Source organism: Coturnix japonica, chromosome 12 (assembly GCF_054131305.1).
Source record: "Coturnix japonica strain WE chromosome 12, WE-NBRP24, whole genome shotgun sequence".
Taxonomy (NCBI): domain Eukaryota; kingdom Metazoa; phylum Chordata; class Aves; order Galliformes; family Phasianidae; genus Coturnix; species Coturnix japonica.
Genome location: NC_140674.1, coordinates 8,149,530 through 8,172,750, shown reverse-complemented (window position 1 = coordinate 8,172,750; position 23,221 = coordinate 8,149,530). Strand labels below are relative to the sequence as shown.

Genomic DNA, 23,221 nt, shown 5'->3' with positions numbered 1-23,221 from the left:
TTTGTGAAATTAATTTTATTTTTGAAACATGATATCCAATTACAAATAAATAATTCATACAATATAACTCAATTAGGATATACAACGTTCAGGCAGGTCCTAGTAACAACCAAGATCACATTGAAAAGGAGTTTAAATTAATTAACCTATTACAGAAATATACAACCGGTCGTTCAATTGATTTCTCAGCCCAGCCCAAGGTGTACACAAGTTGAAAATAGTTCCTCTGATCAGAAACAGACGTACACAAATTAACACCTACTCCAAAGTAGTTACTGCACCACATAAAGGCTGCACGGTGTGGCCTACACGTAGCTTTAGTACAGAAAGCTTGTGCATTCTAGCAGGATACAGGTTCATCCCACAGCAATTTCTGCACACAGACTTCCAAGCTTTACAGGATGTTTTTGTGCATGGTTTCAACCCTTCCAGCTACTAGCCATCAAGCCAGCAGCACGAGGATACACATCATGTTCTTACCTTCAGTTCCACGTTGTTCTTTGCTTTCATTTCAGCCAAATACTTCACTGCTGACCTACAGCTTCCCACTGAGGTATGGCTCTTGCATGTGCAAACTGCAGTAACAGCAGCATTGGTAAACTCACAAGGTCTCTGCTGACGCTATTTGTTAATTTCCTGACCTGTTCCACGAATCGATATTCTCCACAAAGAACATTTATCATGTCTAGATTGAATTTAGTCTAAAGTCCTGATATATTTTTAAGTAGTTATGGGATTTGTTATAGGAGATTCACAGCATCCTTGGAATTTCTTGGACAGTCATTTTTATAAATGAAATACATTTTTATGCTACATAAATTCTCACAGCAGAGAAAATAGTTACCATTCCCAATGGTCCAAAATTCTGCAAGGCTTATATTTACAAAAGTTCTGTTAAAAATCCCACCCCCGTTTGGGGCCCCTCAGGTGAGGTATATACCCTTTGTTCTCAATTTGAACTCAGATTGTTCAAAAGTCACAGCTCTTCTCAATGCAAGCTTCCCCACAGGATGAAGGCTGTTACTGCTAACCAAGCACTTCTCATAGCTCACTCTACAGCTGCCTACAGCATTTGGGACACGTGCAATATGTGCCCTCAGGTGGTTCTGTTGTTTCTTTCTACACTGGGCATAGGAAGACTGAAAAAAGAAAACGGGAAGATACCAGGCAAATTGCTGGCATTATAAGTGAATAATGCATTGTACATCTACACCGGTACCACTAGCATTTCAGACTCCCTCCAGTTGTCTTTCAGCTCAGCAGTGCACATGGTGCCAACGTGGTGGCAGCCCCAGATCCCTACCAGTCACAGCACTCACTGGCCTCAATGGGAGCTGGAAGAAGGCAGAGCCGAGCAGCATTACATTATCACGCTCACCATGAGTTTTTTTTTAAGCCCATCCAAATATTTTATAAGTCTTTCAGAACTTCAACACTGAAGCTGAAATTGATGAACCAATTCAACTTCACATCCCATGTAAGAAAAGTTCCGCAATGAATCTGATTCCTGAAGGAGGAGGAGCTATTTATACTGATACCAACATTAAACATAAAAAACCTGAACTGAAAATAATCATCATCATCAAATACAGACTGCAGCCCAATCAGAGAGAAAAAAAAGAGAACTATTAATACCAAATGATTTTAGTTTCATTTACACAATTCACCCAAAACTGCATGTAAACTCTGGAATAACAATTTCCAATTCCTTTTGAATTCACCAAACAAATCAAATCTGCTGCACGAAGCACCAGGTGATATACACAGTAACAGTACTTGAGCGATTTATTAACCATAATCATCAAAAACCACTTGAGCAATGCACACCCTGTGCTGAGTGCAAACACCTTAAGAACCTGCTGATGGAAGACAGACACAGCACCACACTGCCCTGCGGTCCTGGCAACTTCCACATCCTGACAGTTCATTTCCAATATGAATCTTTACCTATCATTTATTATCTATGTACCTGAAGGCATTACCCTTATAAAAGCAGTTCTGCTTTTTGCTTGTTTTCTGTATTTCCATTTCACCTGTTACACCACAAACACAACAATCTTTCATAGACTGCAGAAGAGGGAATCCGCAATAACCTAATGAAGAACAGCACAAACCTTCTCAGCCTTTTTCCAAGACTCAGACCTACTTGATAACATTCAGCTGCTCTGAAACTGCTTTCTGTAACCACAACTGTCACATCAAAACTCTGAGTGCTAGCAGCAGGAATTCCCTTCCCCAGTCAAACCTTCTGCTGTTCAGAACTGCCATAGGCTACCATAACATACTACTAAGTGAGCAGCAAGACCTCAACTTTTAGCACTGCCAATATGATACACATAGGAATCATCTCCAAATGAACACTGTTTTTGTACCTGCTCCATCACAAAGCTGGGGGATGTATGGGTCTTTCACATTCTGACGGAACTGTGATTATTCTTCCTAGAAATATTTTGAGATGAAAACTCAAAGCTGAAACAAATCTAAATGATAAAGAGATCTCTGGTAACTTTTCAAACAATATTCACATATCTACAGCAAAACAGAAACTGAGGCTCCTTCCCAAAGTAAGAATTCGGGTGTAATGATTAGACAAGTAATACAAATACAGCTCTGGCTGACAAATACCTCAAATATCTGTTTTTAAAATGAAAAATAAAAACTAAAAACCCCAAACCTCTGAATAGAAGAACACAACATTAAAAGGGAGATTTGTAATGGCACAAAGGGCAGCTAGGCACTGTGTGAACTGAGAACATAACTGCTATTAGGACTTTAGGTTCCCCTCTCCCCAGTAAGATTTGGGTTGCAGCTAGCACAGAACAGGGCTGTAATCATACTTGTACAACCCAAATAGTAAACCCACTGTGTTGTCCAAACCTAACAAGAAAACAGAATGGGATTTGCTGCAGTCCCTCTGCTAAACAGACACTGTTAAACTTATAAAGCATTAACTGAAATTAATTCTGAGAGTTCTTATTAGCTCTGTACAGTTCAACTACTGTATGGAATGGTCATAAGCTACTTCAAGGGGCTTCTGTATTCAAGAGATTATTCTTGCATTTCATTTCTGCTGTGTTAGTGTTATTTAATACAAAAGATGCTCACCAACACCTGCACTGTCACCCACCTTAATGCAGAGCTGTGCCATGACCACCTTTTCACTTTCAGACAAAAATAAAAGAAACCATTAGGCACATATTAGAGGTGTTTTAAACAAGCTGTAATGTCAAACATTTTCTCCCTTAGATTCACACAGAAAAATACCACAGCAGCAAATAACCTGGTCCTCTGTTCAACAGTGATCTCATTATAAGCATTTTTAATTTACATAACGTCACAACATCAGTACCTTATCTATAAATAGTTAGGTAAAAAAAGGCCCCCAGTATTACCATTTCTTACATAGCCAAGTTCTCCCTATATACATCCAAATGTTAAAGATACAAATAAAACATTATACAGGATTTATAAATGTTTAAAAACTTGAGGCTTCAGAATCATGGTTTCCCAAAACAGTCAGGAGAATCCAAGAACTGACAAGGTAGAAGAGAAAACTGGGAAAAAAGGAGACAGACACGAGTTTGCTGCCTTAAGATTTTACTAAACTCGCCGGTCATCGAGGTGATGTTATCAGAAATAACAGTTTAGGCTCCAAATGAGGAATGGTGGTTTGGTGTTTGATCTCAAGTGCTGAGACAGGCAATTCAAGTATTTCCTATTTGATCCGAGCTCACTGTAGCAAAATGGTGCAGAAAAATATTTATTTTACATTTGTTCCGTACATCCGATCGATGTCCATCTGATAATGAGCCGTGAGCTCCTTGCGCTTTAGTTTGAACGCATCTGTCACTAGGCCAGTCTCAGGGGTCCAAGGGTCAGGGCTCAAACGGATTTTTACTGGTATTTCAAACTTCTCCAGATTAGCTACAAAGAAATAAAATAATAAATAAAAATCACACAACCGTTTTTACAATACAAAACGTAACATAAGCATCTTCATACAATTAATTAAAAAAAATGAGGATCCATATTCTCACACAGAGAAGCATAGGAAATCACTGAAGAAGCATTTCACAAATACCCTATAGTCAGGCTCTGAAAACCCCAGAGTGATCACGCACACAGCTGCAGGATCTACCAGTGCTTATTCTCCAATTCCCACAAAAATACTGGAATAAGGCTCAGATGTTGGGCTGCCTGCGCTGTTCCCTAGCTTCAGAAAAGCCTCAGTGCATACTTTAAAGCCTACGATACCAAAGGGAAAAACAAAACCATATAAAATAACACAAAGTGTATGTAATAAGTGCCTAAGGATTAAATCAGATATTCTGTTTCATCCATTTTAATGAAATAGTTGCAACAATAGAATCCTCTTCAAACAGTCAGTGCTACTCAAAAAAATGCAATGTTGTACATCCCAGCAGCTCCTCAAAAAGAACTTCCCTGTATGCTCCGTGCCTTGAAGGAAGATCTGCTAGAGATATGGACGTGAAAATAAAAGTCTATTGCTCTACTGAGTCTGTATTCATCTTAAGATTATATTCCAGCATCACAAACGTGCAAATATGCTACTCACATAGCTTAAGGTATTCACAAGTAATATGAAGGAGAGGTGAAGGCTAACAGGACAGACTGCTGGAAGTATAGAATTATCCAGGGTGGAAAAGATGAAGGCAAGTTGCAAAGAGCTACTGAAAGACATCACAATACTGAATGACTGCACAACAGGGGAAAACACTCACTGCAGAAAGATGTAGAAGAGGATGCATGAGGAAAAATGAATTGAACCTCCGCAGTGACAATTTAAGAAACATTCTGTGGCAATAACAGTTATGTGACAAAAGTTCAGCTCTCAGAAAAGGTCAAAATAAGGAAGGAAAAAAAAAAAAAGGCAGAAATTGTTACATAAGAAGAAACAAAATATCACTGTGCCACTGAATAATTCCGCACCAGAACAGCTAAGTAGATTACAAGCAATTAGCATGATAAAGACACAGCTGAGAGGGAAGTATAATAGACACTGAAAAAATCCCTGGCTGCCATTGTGACCATTCACTGCTTCTTCCAGCACAAGAGCTCAGCAGAACCAAATGACCCTTGCAGACAGCAGGGATAAAATACAGAAGAGGCATTTCTTCGCCTCTAACATTGCTGAACCGAGCAACTCTGCCACAAGACAGTATGGATACTGATAATTACATAACTTCAAAATATGACTGAAATGTTAAATCAGAAGAAGGCTTCTTAAAGCCACGAGGCACAGCTTTCCCTCAGATATAAGACAATGGAGGCTAGGAGAACCCACAACATTGTGGGCTTGTTTCATTCACCTACGTGTAAGTATGAAGCACATGAGACTGTCTAGTACTCAGCACAGTATGTATTACCAGTCTATAGGAGACCCACTTTATTCTGGTCTAGAGGCAGAAGGTCAAGATGATACTATAGGAAATCCTAAACAGCATTAGACACAAAGACATAAGCAACCAAACTGCTTTATGGAAATTTCACTCCATGTATGTTCTATGAATATATAACAAAATCCATATGCATGAGGAAATACTTTTAGGGCATACGCCTGTCCTTTTCACAGACACTTACTGCCCACAATTATCCAGCTACTCACCTGCCATGGCAGCCTCAGCCAGCACCTTCAGTACCTCTTTTTCCATCTCTGAACTGTTACAGATTTCTTCCCAGGTTCCTTTAAATCCTTTCTTTCGAGCTAGTTCTACAAGCTCCTTTTGATTTGGCACAACAAATCCAATGACGTAAGAATGGAAACTGAGAAGTATAACATATTTTAGTATGAATTTTGTGAAGTTAATGACTCTTCAACAACAACATTACGAGATGAGGAAATTGCAGTTCATACAGGGATATGGCTCTTAACAACTGACTTTTGTTCCCCTGATTATCTTTCTGAAGTAGTATGCAAATCACCTTAGCCTGCTTAAAAGTAAGTAGAAAGAGAAGCTACTTACCTTACCCTTACCACAACTGGATTGCTTCAAGGTGTGCTGTCCATATGCATATTCCACTGTGCCTCATGCTCAAAGCTTTGGGGAAGCAGAACCCATACGATGTCAATGCGCCCTGCCTCTCCTCATGCTTTGCATCTTGGTATGAAGACAGGTGTGCAGCTTCCCTACCTCAGTTTCCTCTCAACTGCAGAAATCCAGTTACTGTAGAGGAGCAGAGGACTGCAGTGAAGAGGGGTTGGAGAGCAGATTGTGGAATAAGCATATGCACAACACATCTCAAAGAACGCCTGCTTCTGTAGGGGAAGTAACTTCTCTTTCTCTTTCAAGTGGTTCTCCACACGCTCTCTACTGGTGGCAATTTTTGTCTACTTCTGATATGTCTAGAACATACAAAGCCATTATCTCAAAGTCTTTGGAAAACAATGAAACAATTATCCCTGAAACAAGAAATCATGATTTCTGAGATGGTAAAAAGCTTAAGGAAAATGTGAACAGAACCTTATGTATAGAGTTGCTACATAACATATCTCTCCTCACCACAAAAGCCATTTATCATGAATTGAAACTGTTTTTGGTTGGTTGTTTTGTTTTGACTTCTCAGCTTTCCTGTCTCTTTTCCCCTCTTAAATTTCTTTGGGATTTTAAGCAGTGTCCCTTCCTTATTGTTTGTGCCTCACTGAGCTCCAAGCAGATGCTGTTCCCAGTTTTCTTCTGGACTCTTTTTAGGTGGTCCACCTTTTCCCAAGCGTTGTGTCCAGAACTAAAATCCTTTAACACTTAGTAAAGCAAAAAGATTACTGCGCATCTGGTTGGTTACACATTTGATTATGCCATGTATTTACCTGTGTGCAACAGCATGACATTTGGTGATCAATATCAATTCCTACTCAACTACTACCAGCTGGTGGGGTGGTTTTTTTTACACCCATACAAAAAAGATAACAGTACTCTTTGACTACAGTGATCTTACACCACAATAAAAATTAGGTCAATGACAAAGAAATTACCAACAAAATGAATAAGTATGCTTTGCTAGATTGAGTGATAAAACAGATAACTCTTCTACTTAAGGAATGCTTCAGATTGACCGGACAAATCCATTTCAGATATCCTTATACTTGACTATTACAAAACATAGTTACCATAACTTCGCAAATCATCTGTGAATGCGTGTGAAGCATTACATACTAGATGTGTCAATTGCAAGAGAATTACTGAAATTGACAGGCCTTTTAGAAGTATTCTAGTACACTGCAGATGGTCACGTTTACCTTAGAAAATTAGCAAAAAAAATTGACAGTGCACTTCTGATAATGAACTTCAATCCTAGCACTGCAGAAATCGCCATCTGTAGAAGGCTACGGCCATCAATTACAGAGAGCACTCAGAACATGCATGTAACTTCATGCAGCCAAATCTGAGATGTACCCATTGGGTGAAAACCACAATGAAAGCTTAATATCATGAAAGCTTCTCAGCAGTGTTAGCTCCAATGCCTATTTTTCCAGAACTATCAAAACTGATGTCACACCATGACTGTTAGTTATGAAATAACACAGAACCAGGTGAACAAACCAGAAGTTCAGTTTTCAGTCTACCATTACAGAGCAATTCTCTGCTGTCTGCTCCAGCTTCCTTCAAAATTAAGTGGAATTATAGTGGCCATGCTAAATAGAGTATTCCGGATCATTCAGAAGCTCGAAAATGACAACAGGAAAACAAGACCATCTGAAGTATGTTTATACATTTAAGTCTATACTATGTATAGACAGGAAATTCTAGAAATAGAAACTTAAGATATGTCTGAGCCCTTACATGTCTAATTTAGTAGTACAGTTAGAAATTGAAAGCACATTTATCGCTATTTGTTAGCTGTGAGTCTGCATGGTATTTACAGAGCCTTCAAGCTTTGGGGTTTCTGTGGGTGTTTTGCAGGGGTACAAGTCAGCTTGTGGGCTATTGGTTTTGTTTTTACTCCCTCCTTCCTCTGAAGAACAGATCACAGTTAAATACAGCAAACAGCAAGATGTGCTAGGGCTTGTATAAGTAATAACTCTAAAGTGCGTGATTAACATCTGTTACGAAAGCAGCTAGAGCTCAGTTGTTCTTCAGATTGGAAAAGAGGGAAATGAAAGAGACTCCAAAAAATGATGGGAAAAGAAAAAGATACAATTCAGACATTTTAGTTTTCACAAAGAACACTATTCCATCGTATTTTAAATAAGAGTTGAAAATATCCACACAAAACATTTTGCTTATAGCTTCAGGAAAAACAGAGAAAGAATACAGCAATAACAAAACACCAGCTGCTTCTCACCTGCTTGCATATGCACAAATGTTATCTACCAGCGGAAGATTCTTCAGAGCTGCTTCTACTTTGCCAAGAGAAACATATTCTCCCGCTTGCAGTTTTACAAGGTCTTTTTTACGATCTATTGACAAAGAATGAAATCTAATGTTAGTTATGCAACACAGAAGTTTGACATTGATTTTATACTTCTCTGAGATGTATGTATACACATCAGAAAGCAAGCTGACTCATGTTTGGAGTACGTCCTGGAAGCATTTAATGTCACATTTACAGGCTTCTATTTTATTAACCTATCCCTCACTAAAGCATGAGCCACATTTCAGCTGCACAGATTTTCTGCCTGTAAACCAGCACTTCCTATATCACAGCACTAGCATATAAAGGGAAGACAACTAGAATTACAGAAAAGCCAGCATCTGGCTAGAAACACACATTGTTGTTAGACATTCAGATGTCTGAGGCAGGAGGGCTACAGCATTTGGTGATATTTTGCTATTTATTCCTAGACTAAAACCATATTTAAATAGTGACTGTCGGTTATATGAAACATGACAACAATTGAAACTGCAAATTAAGCCCAAATTACTTGAGCTTATTGTATGCAGCCCAAAGAAGGCCAAAGGTGGAGGGCCAGACCCACCTTTGTATGCCAAGAGATGCAGATTTTTTGTTAACTACAGCAAGACACAGCCCTGAAAAACAGATGTGCATATATATATGTTTACCTGAATTTAAGAACTCACCAATAATTTTTAGACATCCGTCTGGATGAAACTCTCCAATATCTCCAGTATGGAGCCACCTCTGCCCATTCTCATCAACAGTGAAATCTTTTCTGGTTCGTCCTTCATTTTTATAGTAGCCCACAGTCACGTTTTGTCCTCCAATAAGAATCTCACCTCTAGGATATGGTTTATCAGTGTTGTAATATCCACCTGAGAATTGTTCCAGTTAACAAGTATTAAAAATACATTCCAAAGCAAGAATCCCTATTACTTTTGTATTCAAATACCAACAAATTTAGTAAGCCCTTAGGCAAAGTTACCACTTGAAAACTCAGTCTAAGCAGTTCAGTGAGAGAACCGCTTGTTCTAATTCCTTCCAGCATATGAACAACTATTTAACAGGCATGCTCACAAACAGTGAAACTCAAATACGTATGGAGGAAAATGCCATGTCCATGCAATTTTTTTATGTTCATTTTTTGCCAGAATTGACACACACCATTGGCCTCCTCAAGGCTCACATCAAGAAAAGAAAACAATCACTTTATATTTTAGGAACAAAACCCACCAAAATCTGAGGTTTCATGTTACCCCTAAATTCCCTTACGTACTATGTAGGTATACTCTACAGTACATAAGAGCTTACCTAAGTGGAAGTGGTCTAAACACACTTCAAATGTCATCAAGTGTACTTTATATAGCATCCACTAAGCTACCTTTCTATACATCACTGTTTTATGTCTTTTATTAATAATATTAGGGAGACTATTTTAAAACTTATTAATGGCAACAGAAGATATTATGCACATATTTTAGTTAAATCCTACTGAATCCATCAACTCCAAGATACAACACAAGACTTGCACCCTCTCCTGTACAAACGGCTTCTCCAAACTGCATTTACAGTGACTGGAATAAAAGTTAAAATATAACCTAGTCAAAACACTATTCAAGTGTTGATAGCTTGTCTAGATGTCTTTTTAATATAGAAACATGGCTTCAAACACAGAAACTGGTTTTGCTCTCCCTGAAGATCATATGTATATAATAGGTAAAAGTAGGATCAGGAAAACAAACAGTCTTCTAGATAGCACTACCAAGCAAAATCCAATAGAAACCAGCTTAAAGCTCTTGCAAATACATCATCATTTAATCACATATAGAACTTCTCACCTTCTTCCCAGTTCAATAACTTGATTTCGCAGCAAACCAAAGGTGCTCCAACTCTCCCTGTAGTGTAGTCCCAAACTACAATATTAAAAAAAAAAAAAAGGATTTTCCAGATTAAAAAAAAAAGAGTAGAAAAAAATTTATGTTCTCATGTACTTTGTTTAATTTATTCATACTCCTGAAGTTTAACATATACAACAAAACAAACAAGCAAGGTAATACAGATAAAACTCTTATCCTGCAAGAGTCAGACGTCTGTATTTAGAGGCAGCTCCAGCCACAAAGTTCTGACGATAAGCTGCCCACATGGATCACACTGCGGAAAGCATCACAACTTTCAACAGTACTTGCCTGACTTTGAAACGACAAGCAATTTCATCTCATCCAAATGTGAAGATTCTATTTTTTAATTCACTTCCCTGGTTTCAGTCCCCAACACTTCTGCACCTGAGCCACTTCACAGACAGAATTACTGAAGAGGGCATCACTCATATTACAGTTCCACTATTACTTTTTCCCTAATCTTCTGAAGAAACTATTACCAAAAACCTCTTAGAACAAAAACCACATACCACTAACCCGTAGTCAACAAGGAACATAACACACGTTCTACAACCCAGCACAAACTAGCAATGAGCCTTCGACATCCCTATCTGACTCGTAGGTACATCACACCACTGTCAAAAAACCAGGAGCTCTGAGTGGTTTTGCCACCACAGAATATGAGTGAAATTTTAGGACTAATAGAAATTTTAGGGCAAATGGAACCATGAAGTTAAATGAAGTTAAAGTCTGGCACAAGTTCTTGAATTCATTTTTTTTAATTGCTATTATCTTCCTAATGTTTCTATATGCTCATCAAAATAAGAGCAAATTTATTAACTTCAACCAGTAAACAGAACACTGTCAAGATCCCATTCACACTATCACAGGTTTCTCTATCATGAGTGAGAACACTGTATGTAGGCCAAAATGAATGTGTCAAAATGAAAACTGTTTCATTAATTTTTAGATGAAGAGAAATTCCCAGCATTACCCAATTATATTTTAAGGCACACACCAAATAAAGGCACTGTTAGAAATTATCAATGCAGAGCACGCAGTGTGGATCACAGCACCCTGCAGGACACACCAACACCAACCTTCTGTGATTGTTCCAGCTCCAGCTGATTCAGTGAGGCCATACCCCTGCCCTACAGGGCAACAGAAGCAGATGTTCATAAATCGCTGAGTAGCAGCAGAGAGCGGAGCTCCTCCACAAAGCAGGATGCGGATTTTTCCACCTAACAGCATTCGTACTTTCCGGAAAATAAGGCTAAAACACAAAGACAAGAATATTTATCACTTAAAAATAAAACGAGGGAGTAGCTGATTTTGTATTTGATTTATATATGTTTCATGTGGTAAGACTTGAAACATATTTTTTGATGCCATTAAAAATAAATTTAAAATTACCTATCGCAGAGTGGGGTCGTGTAACCTTTGGAAATCTGTTCCATTTTGTAATTGTAGGCCAATATAAATAGATTTCGCTGGAAACTCGTCATTTCATTTACCTTATTCATGACATTTTTGTAGATTCGATCCATAATTTCCTAGTTAAAGAAAGACCAACTCAAAGTAAAAGAAATCATGCAATCAATACAAGAAAAAGGAAGTGATCTAGAAATCCTAATATAGTTCAGACAATCAACCACTCCCAGCTGTTTCCTCTTCCATTAGTAAATCATAACAAAACACTAAAATTAAATGAGGAGAGCAAAAATCTGAACAGGATTACTGTTCAATCCCAGTATGCCTGCTGTCAACCACCCTCATCCTATGAAGCATTATACAAGACAGAGTCCATTTCTCTCTTCACTACCATCTTGCACATGACAAATCAGTGTGAAACCTAGCACATGGCTAAACAAGGAAACACCATCCTTAACAGGTTACAAGGTAGAAATACAGCCTCTCTTCTCAGAAAGGCTTTAATGACACAAGTCTTTGTCAAAGGCTATTTTCATCACATGGAGGCTGTTTTCAAATCACTTATGTATTATTACATGTGTAGTTCTATGTTTTTATATATCATATACATATGATTTAAAACAGCCTTTGTGAAGAAAGTACATACCCACAGATATGTAAATACGTAGTATTATACGTAGTATACATACATAGAGCATATTATGAGTAGAGAACTAAAATGGCAGTGTAATCCCCACAGCTATTTAAACTATTTTAAAAGTTTATGACACATATTGAGAATAAACACCATCATATATAAATAAACACCAATAACATTATTTTATGCTACCTTAACGTCCAAGATTCTAGTTTTTATTTTTTAAACAATCTCTGCATTTATTTTGATGATAAAGCTTAAATTATGAATTACATTTTTAACACTGTTACATCCTTCAGCAACTTACCGGGACAGCTGCCATTAGGGTTGGTTTAAGTGTAGTAACATCACCTTTGCTTCCTTTCTTGATTTTAGAGGACTAAAACAACGAACAAGTTCATTAGCAAACACACTTCAAGACTTGTAACTTAAGAAACAAAATGCCATAGCACATCTTCCAAATGACTGTTTTAATTCTCTTGTCAACAATTAAACTCCCTCAGTATTCCAGTCATAACTGCTGATATCCTGTTTCTTGGGATCTATAACCAAGAACTGACATGAGTAGTTTTTTTCCCCCTTCTCCATATGGTCTTACATCAACAACGTACCTGGTCAGCTAATGTCTGAGGTGAAGAGTAACCAATGCGGCATCCATGAGACAGGCACACAAGTTCAGCGCTCAGCTCCAGAACATGGGCAAGAGGCAAATAGCCAACATAAATGTCTTTTTCCCTGAAAAGTATCGTTGAGTTTATACCACGCCATTAAAGTCAGTCACTAAGCTAAATTTACTTGAAGCTTTCAGAAGAACAGTAAGTGGAAGAATGCCTATGAGCTTATGAATGTATTTCAAATATGATGGGCTTCATCTCAAAAATTGCCTAAGTGGTAACTGTAGGTTTATAGCATGAATGAAGTGCTATGTTTACACATCCCAAGACCATTAACTGGGCTAGAGCTGCACAGGCAACTCTGCAGATTATATTAAAATCTGCACCAAGCCGAAACAAAACACAGAAGGTAACACTAGCTAAAGAAGTGCTGCTTAAGGCAGATTTCAAGCACTCTAATGCAAGGTGTTCTCACAGGCTTTGCGTCCCAGTCTTGCCAGCATACAGACAATGAGAAAGATAGCACATGGAACACTCATGTCATTCAACACAGTACTGGAAGATGCTCAGACATCAGTGCATGATGCAATGAGTCAAAGACAGAGTAATATAACACTTTTTAAATTTTACACTATAATTATACGTAGCTACCCACATACACCTTTAGGTAAGAGTTGGAACATACCCCAGATTTGGAATCCTTTCAGCCATTCCAGTTATACCAGCAATTATGTTGCAGTGGGAGATCATAACTCCTTTGGGAATTCCTGTGGATCCACTTGTGTACATGATCACTGCGATATCAGAGGGTACAGGCCTGGCTTGCTGTTTGTTTCCTGCAATTTTCATTAAAAAAAAAAAAAGAAAAAAGCATATAGAATGCATAGATAGCCTATCAGATTGGTAGGCCTTACAAGTTAACACACTATAGCAATTGTTCTAATATAATACTCTTGACTACTGCTACAACATTTTGCTTTCATTTGAGAAGACTATGGTTATGCTTAAAGGCCTCCACAAAGGGAGGGAACTTCTTTGTATGAGTGGAGTAATACTTCCAGTGGTCGCTCTAGCCTGCTGAAACAATGTTTTATCTTCCAAAAGAGAAGATAAATGGACAGATCTTCACTTCTCCAAAATGCCTCTCAGCTTTGATAGCTCATAAAAGTATGCTCCACGCTGGTACAAGGTAAATCCCTATTTACAAATCTACTTTGCCATGCACTTCCCAGAAGAGGGACAACATGCATCATCCATAGTAGTCAGGGCATGGTTCTGCTGGGCCAACATGAGCTCCAGTTTCCATAAACATTTAAATTCAACAGCTTTAATAGGATTAAAGTGTTTTCAAATACTTGCACTGAAAACAAGAAAATATGAAAGCAAACTGGGTACTCAAAGGAAATGCTGCATAATGCGCAACACATGCAGCACAACATGTACACTCCATGAGAACAGTGAAAGCATATTTAAAAGTTTACGCTCATTGAACCCTGTCCATCCTGTACAATGACCGACACAGAGGAAACAACATAAAAATAAGTACATTTACTTAATATAATGAGAGCAGAACATAACTACTCGCAGTATTCCATAATTTACGAGTGGCTAACTCAATAAAGGTAATGTCCTTTTACTATAGTTTACAGCATACACTGTTTGAAAGACTGGAGAAAGAAGATTAGACACTTTTTTACAACAATTGAGAGGACACCATATCAGCAGCAAACCTGACATTCCTCTAAACTTCAGCAGCAGATGGGACTAATCACCCATAACAATCCTAAAACACAATTCATCCCAACATTCATGGGCTTTCAGTGGTTAAAATATGCTGAAAACACAGAAAAAAAGAACAAGAAGTACTGAATACCATGAAATCTTGATACCTCAAGATACTCCTACTCCTCAGAGCTGAATAAAAATGGCACTATGAGAAGTGAGTTAAAACACCTAAAGTTCCATCTTCTAATTTTAAAAGTGCTGCAAGGGTTAAAAATAGATCTCAAGAAATCAACACCATAGATTGCTATTTCCAGAAATATAATAAAAGTGACCAAGTTCAGTCAGATTTAGATAACTATTTTACATTTGTGAACCTAACAAAATTTAATGATGGCGATTTCCTGATGCTTTCTGCTATAAAAATGGAGAATAATTTTCTCTGTGTGGTTTAAACAACCCATTTTCAAATACAACTGATCATACGAACGTGTTTTAAGTTTCTGCCCTGGCCTAAATGCTTCTCCTAAATGTTTTTCTTCAGCATGTGTGGTGCTTGCTTGTGGAAAAGACCATTTTTATTAAAAGCATTTTACTAACTGCATAGTTTTCTGAGACCTGCAGTTTCTCCAAGTTTACTTAATGGTAAATCAAGTAGGATCAAATTTGGACAGATGAACCAAACAGAAAGAAGAGGTAACCTACCACTATCTGCCTTGGCTCCCATAGCTTGCACAGAAGCCATAGTGTGAACAATGACACCCTTGGGAAATTCTGACCATGTTGTTGGTTTGCCATCCACCGTAATAATATGTCGCAGCCGTGGAACTTGAGAAACAATTTCCTGTAAAAATTCAAACATCAATTGTGAGGTTTGAGTTAACAAGAGAAAGAAGTTATCTAGTGCATACATTAAGGAAAAAAAAGAGGCATAAAATATTTGAGGATTTAAAATACAGAGCATAAACTTGTCGAGCTCACACGGCTACAAAGCTTGAAGCTTTCCACATTTAGATTTGTAGGACTAGTTGACCTTTCTATTTATAAGACCAAACATTTCTCCAACTATTTATTAATCAGAGTCTTATTTCAAAAGAAGCACACACTTAAGACTATGAAGATTAACAGAGATTACTGACTATCTACTCTCAAAGAACATTGAGAAGAAAAGAGCCTGGGCATCATGGAGCTCACAATAATACTTAGGTCATTACTAGATTACTACACTATCTGAAATAACCAACACCAAGCAAAAAATACATAAAATAATTACTTAAGTACTAGTTAAATATTCCAAGCAAACTGTGAGAGGTAGAACAGCTATCAAAGTTCTGAAGAAAGAAGAAAAGATTCTCTAGCAGAAGTAATTCACTTTCTTACAATGATTAATTATGTCAGCTTGCATTATATACAGTATCATTCCAGTAATTTAAGAGAAAGAAATATAAAGTTTGGAAAATTCTCATTCAAAATGAGCAATAATGCATTTTTAATTAAGCAGGTCCCCTGCGTGAAAGATCTATTTCCTTATACACACTATAGCTTAACTCATACAGAATCATAGTTCCACCTGCATATTCTACCTGGGTCGGTAAGGTCTCAGTATCCTGCTCTCAGGGCTTTGCCAAATAAACAAACCATCACAGAGTTACCACATGACGTTTGTTTCGTATACCTCTTGGCTTGGCAGTAGCAACACAGGGATAAGTTACCTGAGCTCTGAGTGCTGCTGGCCTACAGGTTCCACAGCAGCTGGCCACTGACATGCCACAGTAAGTAGCTGACACTGACTCAGTTGTACCCCCAAAATCAAAGCTTGCAGAAAAAGGAACAACCAAGTCTTAGAAGTCCTCCTTATGAAAACAGCCAAGGGACAGACCAGTTCCAGCACACTGGAGTTTGAAACAAGACACCTAGAACTGCTACTGGTTAAGGCATTAAAACTCCGAACTATTCTTATTGGATTGCAGGAATTTATTGGTTTAAATGAAAATCCATTTTGAGGGACTATTTTTTATATTTTTTTTAATACTTCATAAGTTTTCTCTGCACAAGAAAATAGCTCTGACTCTTCAAGCACTGATCTTGAGATGTAAGACATTAATTCTCTGCTGGGAAAGCATCCAAGAATAAACCAGGAGTATAATCACATTTAGTTACTCATATACAGTTTATACATTTTTCTGTTCCTCCCATTTCCTTTAACAGTTGAGTTTATAGGCTCCAAATCCACCCAGAAACCACAGCAGTTCTTCAGGAGGTGCTGTTTCAGACAGGGTTGCAGCTCTTTGATAGCACAATTGGTTCATCCTGCTCTCAGAAGTCATCCTGGAGCCTAAATCTCAAGGCTATCATTTTATGTATATGAAGACAGATACAAAGACCTCGTTTTATAAGAAGTCTTTGCACTACAGAAAGGCAATTCATCATTTCATACAGCTACCAAACCTTTTGACAATAACAAACAGATATACTGGAAAAAAGATATAAATAACACTTTCTGACCTTCAATTTGGTTTGCATCAATTCTTTACTAGTGATGATGGTGGTCACCTCTGTTTCATTTAGCCCATGTACTATTGCTGCACCTCCTAGGGTAGCATACAGAGTAACAACTGAAACAACAAAACAAAAAGAAACCAGTGAATTTTACTTTACACTTTCAAGTACAGTTTACAATAAGGGGCTGAGATTAACCTGCTCCCAGTAAGGCAAACAGTCAAAATATTTGTCAGCTATTAGAAAGGTGGTAGTGTTGTGCTTTATAAATATATATTACATATTACATGATTTAAATACAGCATACTTTTCAATTAGACTAGAAATAAAGAACAAGAACTGTATATGTGACTTCATTACTTCTCAAGCTCAGTTACATATATTAAAACCATACTATCCTATTCTAATTGTGTCTTCATGGTTTTTAATCACACATCTGTACTCATTAAACCCACTGTTTAAACACAGGAAAGAAACAGCAAATATTTACTTGACTCCTCTCTTCAGATGTGTTGTCACAAGCCTCTACCGACTGCTAATAAGAAATTAACAACAGATAAAGTATCAAGTCTGAGACCATCGGATTCTTCCGCCAATCTAATAAAGATTTAACTGCCACAACCACTGGACACTGAACTGACATCATAACAGAATGGCAAAAAAATTAAATACTTTGGAAACTGACCGTTGGAAAAACTGTTTTCTGTATGTAAGGGCAGCTCAGTGACAGAGCATTAAACCACAGTTGTTTCACGCTGACCATTTTAAAAAACCCAGTTTCATTTCCTGCCACTCTTATGGGAGCTGCACGATACAAGGAAGAGATTGGGGAGGAAAGGCAGCTCTGAAAGGAAGAGAGGGATTGCTCTCAAGAAAACAAACAAGATAATGTCTTTTTTTTCCCCAAGTATAACACTAAACTGAGGTGTAACAATTTAGTGTAGCTCACATTTCAAAAACGTTATAGGATCAGATATCACAGCTATTAATAACAACAACATCAGTGCACTAAGTCTTATAACATGAAGTATCTGATTTTCTTTCGTATTTCTTTTGTTTGGAGTTAGTCAGTACGGCACAGTAAGGAAGAACTCAAAATCGGACATTTCTTACACAGAGAAGTAAATAGTTGACCCCTATTTATTTTTTCCTTGTTCAAACAGTCTATCATAGTTCAGAACTGTTGCAGGGCAAATGCACATGCACTGTGTTGTCTTTAATTTGGTGGGAGCAAAGTCCAGAAGAGTGCCTCCACTAGTTCCCACGAGCTCTCCCTCCTTACTTCGGTGACCCCTGTTATATAAACATCTCACAGAAATTCAGCCTCCCCAAGCCAACAAGCACAACTGAGATGCCGTGCTGCTTGGAAAGAAAAGTATGATCTCTGAAATAACCATTTACATAATTACTCATCCACAAAATAAATTTATCAAGGGAAGAAAAAAAAAAAAAAAAGGAGATACACTACTTATAAGACAGAGCGCTGATGTCACAAGGAGAAACAAACCAAGTGCTGTCTGAGTCACTTCTCCACACTGGCACCTAAAACATTTTCAGGCAGATCTGAAAGCGGTTCCAATATTCCCTTCCCATCCCTCCTGGTATTTCCCTTGAAGACAGACCAAGATGGGATTACCCTTTGTATTCATCTTTATACAGTAATAAAATTGAGTATTAAATGCAAAATGGATCTTTCAATTTCTGCTACAGAAATTGATCTGAAATGAAAAGGGAAATAAATAGAGCAATAACACTATATTTGCCAGCTAATTACACAGAATCTTGTCCTAAACAATAGGATTTTTTTCGTCATTTATTTCAATATAACCAGACCACTGAATTCATCTCACCTCTGAAAGAAAATGCAAAGTACACCTGTACAGGCTTCATCAAAACCAATTCTGATAGAAACACTTTTGCTCAAGTTTCTGGAAAGTATGACTGAAAAACAAAACCATAACCTTTCCTATTAACTCCTTTATTTGATTATACACACCCAGGTGTTGCATCTGCTCACACCACGAGAGAGGATGCACTGGAAGAAAATCATTTTTCCCCCCCCTCCGTATTTTTCAATTACCAAACCCACTCTACTCCAGCAAATACAAGACTTAGATAGTTTCAAAAGGATGTAAATAGGACAACCAAGCACGTACAGTATTTCTTATCATCAAGCCACTTGTATGGGCAATACATAAGAATGAAACTCTCGAATTCTGAAATACAAAAGGCTCCTCTCTAATGCCAAGAATGAAGCACATGAACCTGGTCTGTTGGTGTGAATGCTGTGCACCTACGTATGATTAAACACATTTCACACTCAAAGAACACCACAACACTACCAGAGCAGCTGCAGTTATCCAATGTGGTATCTGAAAACTAACAAGTGTTAATTTGAGCAATTTAGTAATGCCTTGCCATACTATAACTTCAACGAAAACCAAATCCTATAATTCTTTCAAATGGAGCAAAATGATTACGTGAACACTGCACGATAGTATCATCTGCCAATACAAAAGTCAGCCAAGTTCACGTAAGATGACACACAGCTCAGATGCTAAATATCACATCAGACAGTGTGCTGAAGCACGTCTCAACTTGGGAATTTAAAACGCTAATTCAACCAAATCAAAAACATGTGCATAACATTCTACACACGACATCCATCCACTCACTGTCTCAGATTTCTTTTTTTCCAGATTATAAAATCTTCCTAGTATTTGTAAGCATACTTCACTTCCAACGTGAAGATAACTGCTACGAGCCTTTGTATTCTATTCCCAGGACGGCCACGAGGAATCCACCAGATTCCAAAAGTGATAAAAGGAACTGAGCAGTAAAATGGGATAAAATGCTGCACAGATGTCTTTCTATCAGCAGCTCCTCCTACGTCATGTTTTCCAACCACTCCATCATCTTGACAGCCCTCCACTGGACTCACTTTGGTATTTCAACACAGAAGGTAACCACACAGAACCACGTGAGAACTGCTATTTATTCAGAATTCTGTGGTTTAATCAATCAAACAAACTGATATTTATAGCAGAGAGGGATCATACAATATAATTTTGTTAGGTTTGCTTCCAAAACCTGAGAGAAGTCTGTGTGATACACTCCTTTACTGTAACTAGGTACTAAACCAGAGGTTTATGCACATCTGGCTTGGTTCTTATAAAGGAAGAACAAACATTTCACAGACAAGATGAGACCCAAGCCCATGAGGAACTGCAGCTTTTAGAATGTCCCATGTGAAAATAAGGAATGTTCTCCTGAGGATGGCCCCACCACAGGCTTACAGTTAGATGAAGGACACATTAAGTCATGGTGATGAAATGACCAATAATCCCCATACCAAGCCAAGTTCAGCACTCAATAGATTTCTTAAAAACAAACTCAATGGTCCTACACAAACCCCTGTGCTGAGGCTCAGGCTATATTACAGCATACAGCGGGCTTTCTGCCATTGGTGGAACTCGGACACTGCTGTGGCCTTTCACATCCCTCTTTGTATGGTACTGCAAAGTGAAGCAGTGCAAAGGACAGCTCCAGCCAGTCTGTCCTATTCTGCCTCTTCCTCCCTGAACAGACTCTGCTTTGCCCACTGTTAGTGGTCTCAGCGATGAAACAGCACAGGACTAACAGATCAGGAAACAGGGGGTTATTCAATGCAGTTGCTATCAATGAGAGAAAGACTGACTTCAAACAGTTTGCCAAAACTAAACATGGGAGAACAGTAAAAGTAAGACACAAGGCTGCTCTTGAGTAAAGTCTCAGATAAACATTCCAGATAAATTAGAATTCACTAAATGACAAAATGGACTAGCAGAAATTTGAGAGAGAATAGAAAGCAAAATGAGAAAGTATACTGAATATATTAAGCTCAGCTTAATGCTTGAACTGAGGAGTAGCTTATACATTGGAAGAGGAATTACTAAGATGCTTTTTAATTAGAAAGAGCTCTCAAAAATAAGTTCAAGACTCACCCATTCATTTTCACTTCAAGAGATAACAATACAATAAACTAACTGAAATCACAATTGAAGAACTGACAAAATATCCAGTAAAATAAAACTTGCACAGATTAAAGTTTGACATCAACTCCTTAAGTTGAGTCAATGAATTCATGTGTGATTTTTGTTTGTTTGTTTTTAGGAACTTGGGAAAACACACTGATTTGAGATTAGAAGAAAATAAACCTCCCTCAGAAATTCATTGAGCAAGACATATTTACTGAAACCATAATCCAGCTGCAAACACTGCAGGTTTCTCAACTCAGTAACTACAGAGTGCAGTCTCTATCTTATGCAGCATTACTATTATTTTTAAAGGGGGAAAAATCTTTAGTGGCCCATATAAACTGCTCTTAATGCTTACAGTGAATAAAGGTTTATTTTCACATTGTCCTCTTAGATCAAAAGAAACTGAAGCTTTAGGAAAGACTCATACTTACGCTGGTAGTTGCACATAAAGCAGGCTTGTGCTGCAATCATCCACTCAGCTCTAGTCTCACAGAAGATAGCAATGTTTGTCTTTGGTTGCTGACCCAACACTGCTAAACCATTTCCAAAATTAACAGCTTTGATGTATACATCTTCATATGAAAGCCAGGTGTACTTGCCAAGGATGACCTAACAAGAATAATAAATTCAGTTTAAAAAACAAAAAGCCTTAACATGTGCCCTACTGCAACCTTATCCATGTGAATAAGCTGCAGATGTCTGAAGCTGTTTAAACTGTAACACCGGTTTATTAATAATGAAAATATTCTTGCCAAAAATTACAGCAGCTGTGGAAGCTCCAACACAAATACTGCAACATCTCCATGCACATTGTCACCTCTGTTTTGGTTTTTGCAATACAAAACCACACAATTCCCACTGTACTTAGCAGTTCAGAAACCCTAAGAAAGGCTGTGATTATCTGACCCATATGCCTTTGGTTTTACAAAGCTTTTTTGCCTCAAATAGAGCACAATAAGTTCTGGCTAACACAAGTCTTTCTGTGCATTTGCTTTCTTAGACATTTGGACTAAGATTCTCCTACACAAATATGACACATAGGTGTTAGATCTTACGCAAGACTAACAAACTGGAATCCAGAAAGCACCGTATCTGTGGGTTCCGACAGAAATTATGGAATTCCATTCCCTTTGTTTGTTCTGAAACAAACGTCAGGGGGAAGAGGAACAATCTTATTGCCATGTTTTACTGCCAAACAGAAGTGGGACAGAAGACGGGAAACTGCTGGCAAACCTCAGCACTGAGAAACTGGATGGAAAAACTTAAGCAACCACACTTTCCTTCTGTATGGAAAGCTGGTGCACAGTAAAACTGGATTTGAATTTACGGTTCAGTATCTAGCAGGTTCCTATGTGTGTGCTTTCGATGCCATTTTCCCACCAAGTAACAGGTTACTTAGAGGATATCTTAGAAACGTTCACATGCAGACGCAATGCAAAGACATTCTGTGCTGAATTTTCAGTCTAAATTGTTTACCTTTCTTATCTAGCTACAAACACCCTGAGAATTTTAAACACCGCCATTTTCATTGGTCAAGTATTTTAGACCTTTCCTTTGACTAGAGAGCATTAATTAGAAATGCACACAAACACTACAAAACAAAGGCAGATAAGCAAATGTTTTCCCCATTGCCCTATTCTGTTTTTCAGATCTATCAAATTTAACTAAGTCTCAAAGTTACAGATTGGAACATCTAACCTGGACATGTAATATTTCAATATGTTTATTTTATTAACATACTTTTCCAGCTGCTGAAGTTTACTGCTGACTGAGTTGTACCCACTACAGCCTTAATCCATACTGCTCATTAGTGCCTACATTTAGGAAGACGACACTTTAACTCAGGACAGACATGGAAAGACACTTGGAAATTTCAAAAGTGCTTTCATTAGAAAATATCATTTATCAAAACCAAAAACCAATACTTGCCAACAACAGCACTACCACCAAGAAATAAACAGATCTCACACACACATCCGCTCAGGATTTGCTGTCTTATTTACTTCTGTGAATAAGCCTCACAGACAAGTAGGCTGCCCAAGAAGCAAAACCCTTACTGAAAGAAGA

The 23,221-nt window shown here is 37.9% G+C and overlaps 1 protein-coding gene across 4 annotated transcripts in view; it reads right to left on the bottom strand.

Moving 5' to 3' along the window:
• ACSL3 (acyl-CoA synthetase long chain family member 3) overlaps positions 1–23,221 on the bottom strand; it is a 36,099-nt gene continuing 12,878 nt past the window's right edge. For 3 of the 4 annotated variants that reach the window (XM_015871347.3, XM_015871346.3, XM_085513550.1), the window contains exons 3-15: positions 21,586–21,763; positions 17,142–17,251; positions 15,342–15,480; positions 13,600–13,750; positions 12,912–13,035; positions 12,608–12,679; positions 11,646–11,785; positions 11,333–11,505; positions 10,194–10,268; positions 9,039–9,230; positions 8,302–8,416; positions 5,627–5,784; positions 1–3,924 (exon numbers count right to left, since the gene is read on the bottom strand). In XM_015871347.3, coding sequence (XP_015726833.2) covers positions 3,761–3,924; positions 5,627–5,784; positions 8,302–8,416; positions 9,039–9,230; positions 10,194–10,268; positions 11,333–11,505; positions 11,646–11,785; positions 12,608–12,679; positions 12,912–13,035; positions 13,600–13,750; positions 15,342–15,480; positions 17,142–17,251; positions 21,586–21,763 — 1,791 coding nt within the window. In that variant the 3' untranslated portion in view covers positions 1–3,760. Of the gene's footprint in view, positions 3,925–5,626; positions 5,785–5,984; positions 6,186–8,301; positions 8,417–9,038; positions 9,231–10,193; positions 10,269–11,332; positions 11,506–11,645; positions 11,786–12,607; positions 12,680–12,911; positions 13,036–13,599; positions 13,751–15,341; positions 15,481–17,141; positions 17,252–21,585; positions 21,764–23,221 lie in introns of all 4 variants that reach the window. The other variant, XR_014933534.1, reaches the window with a different exon arrangement.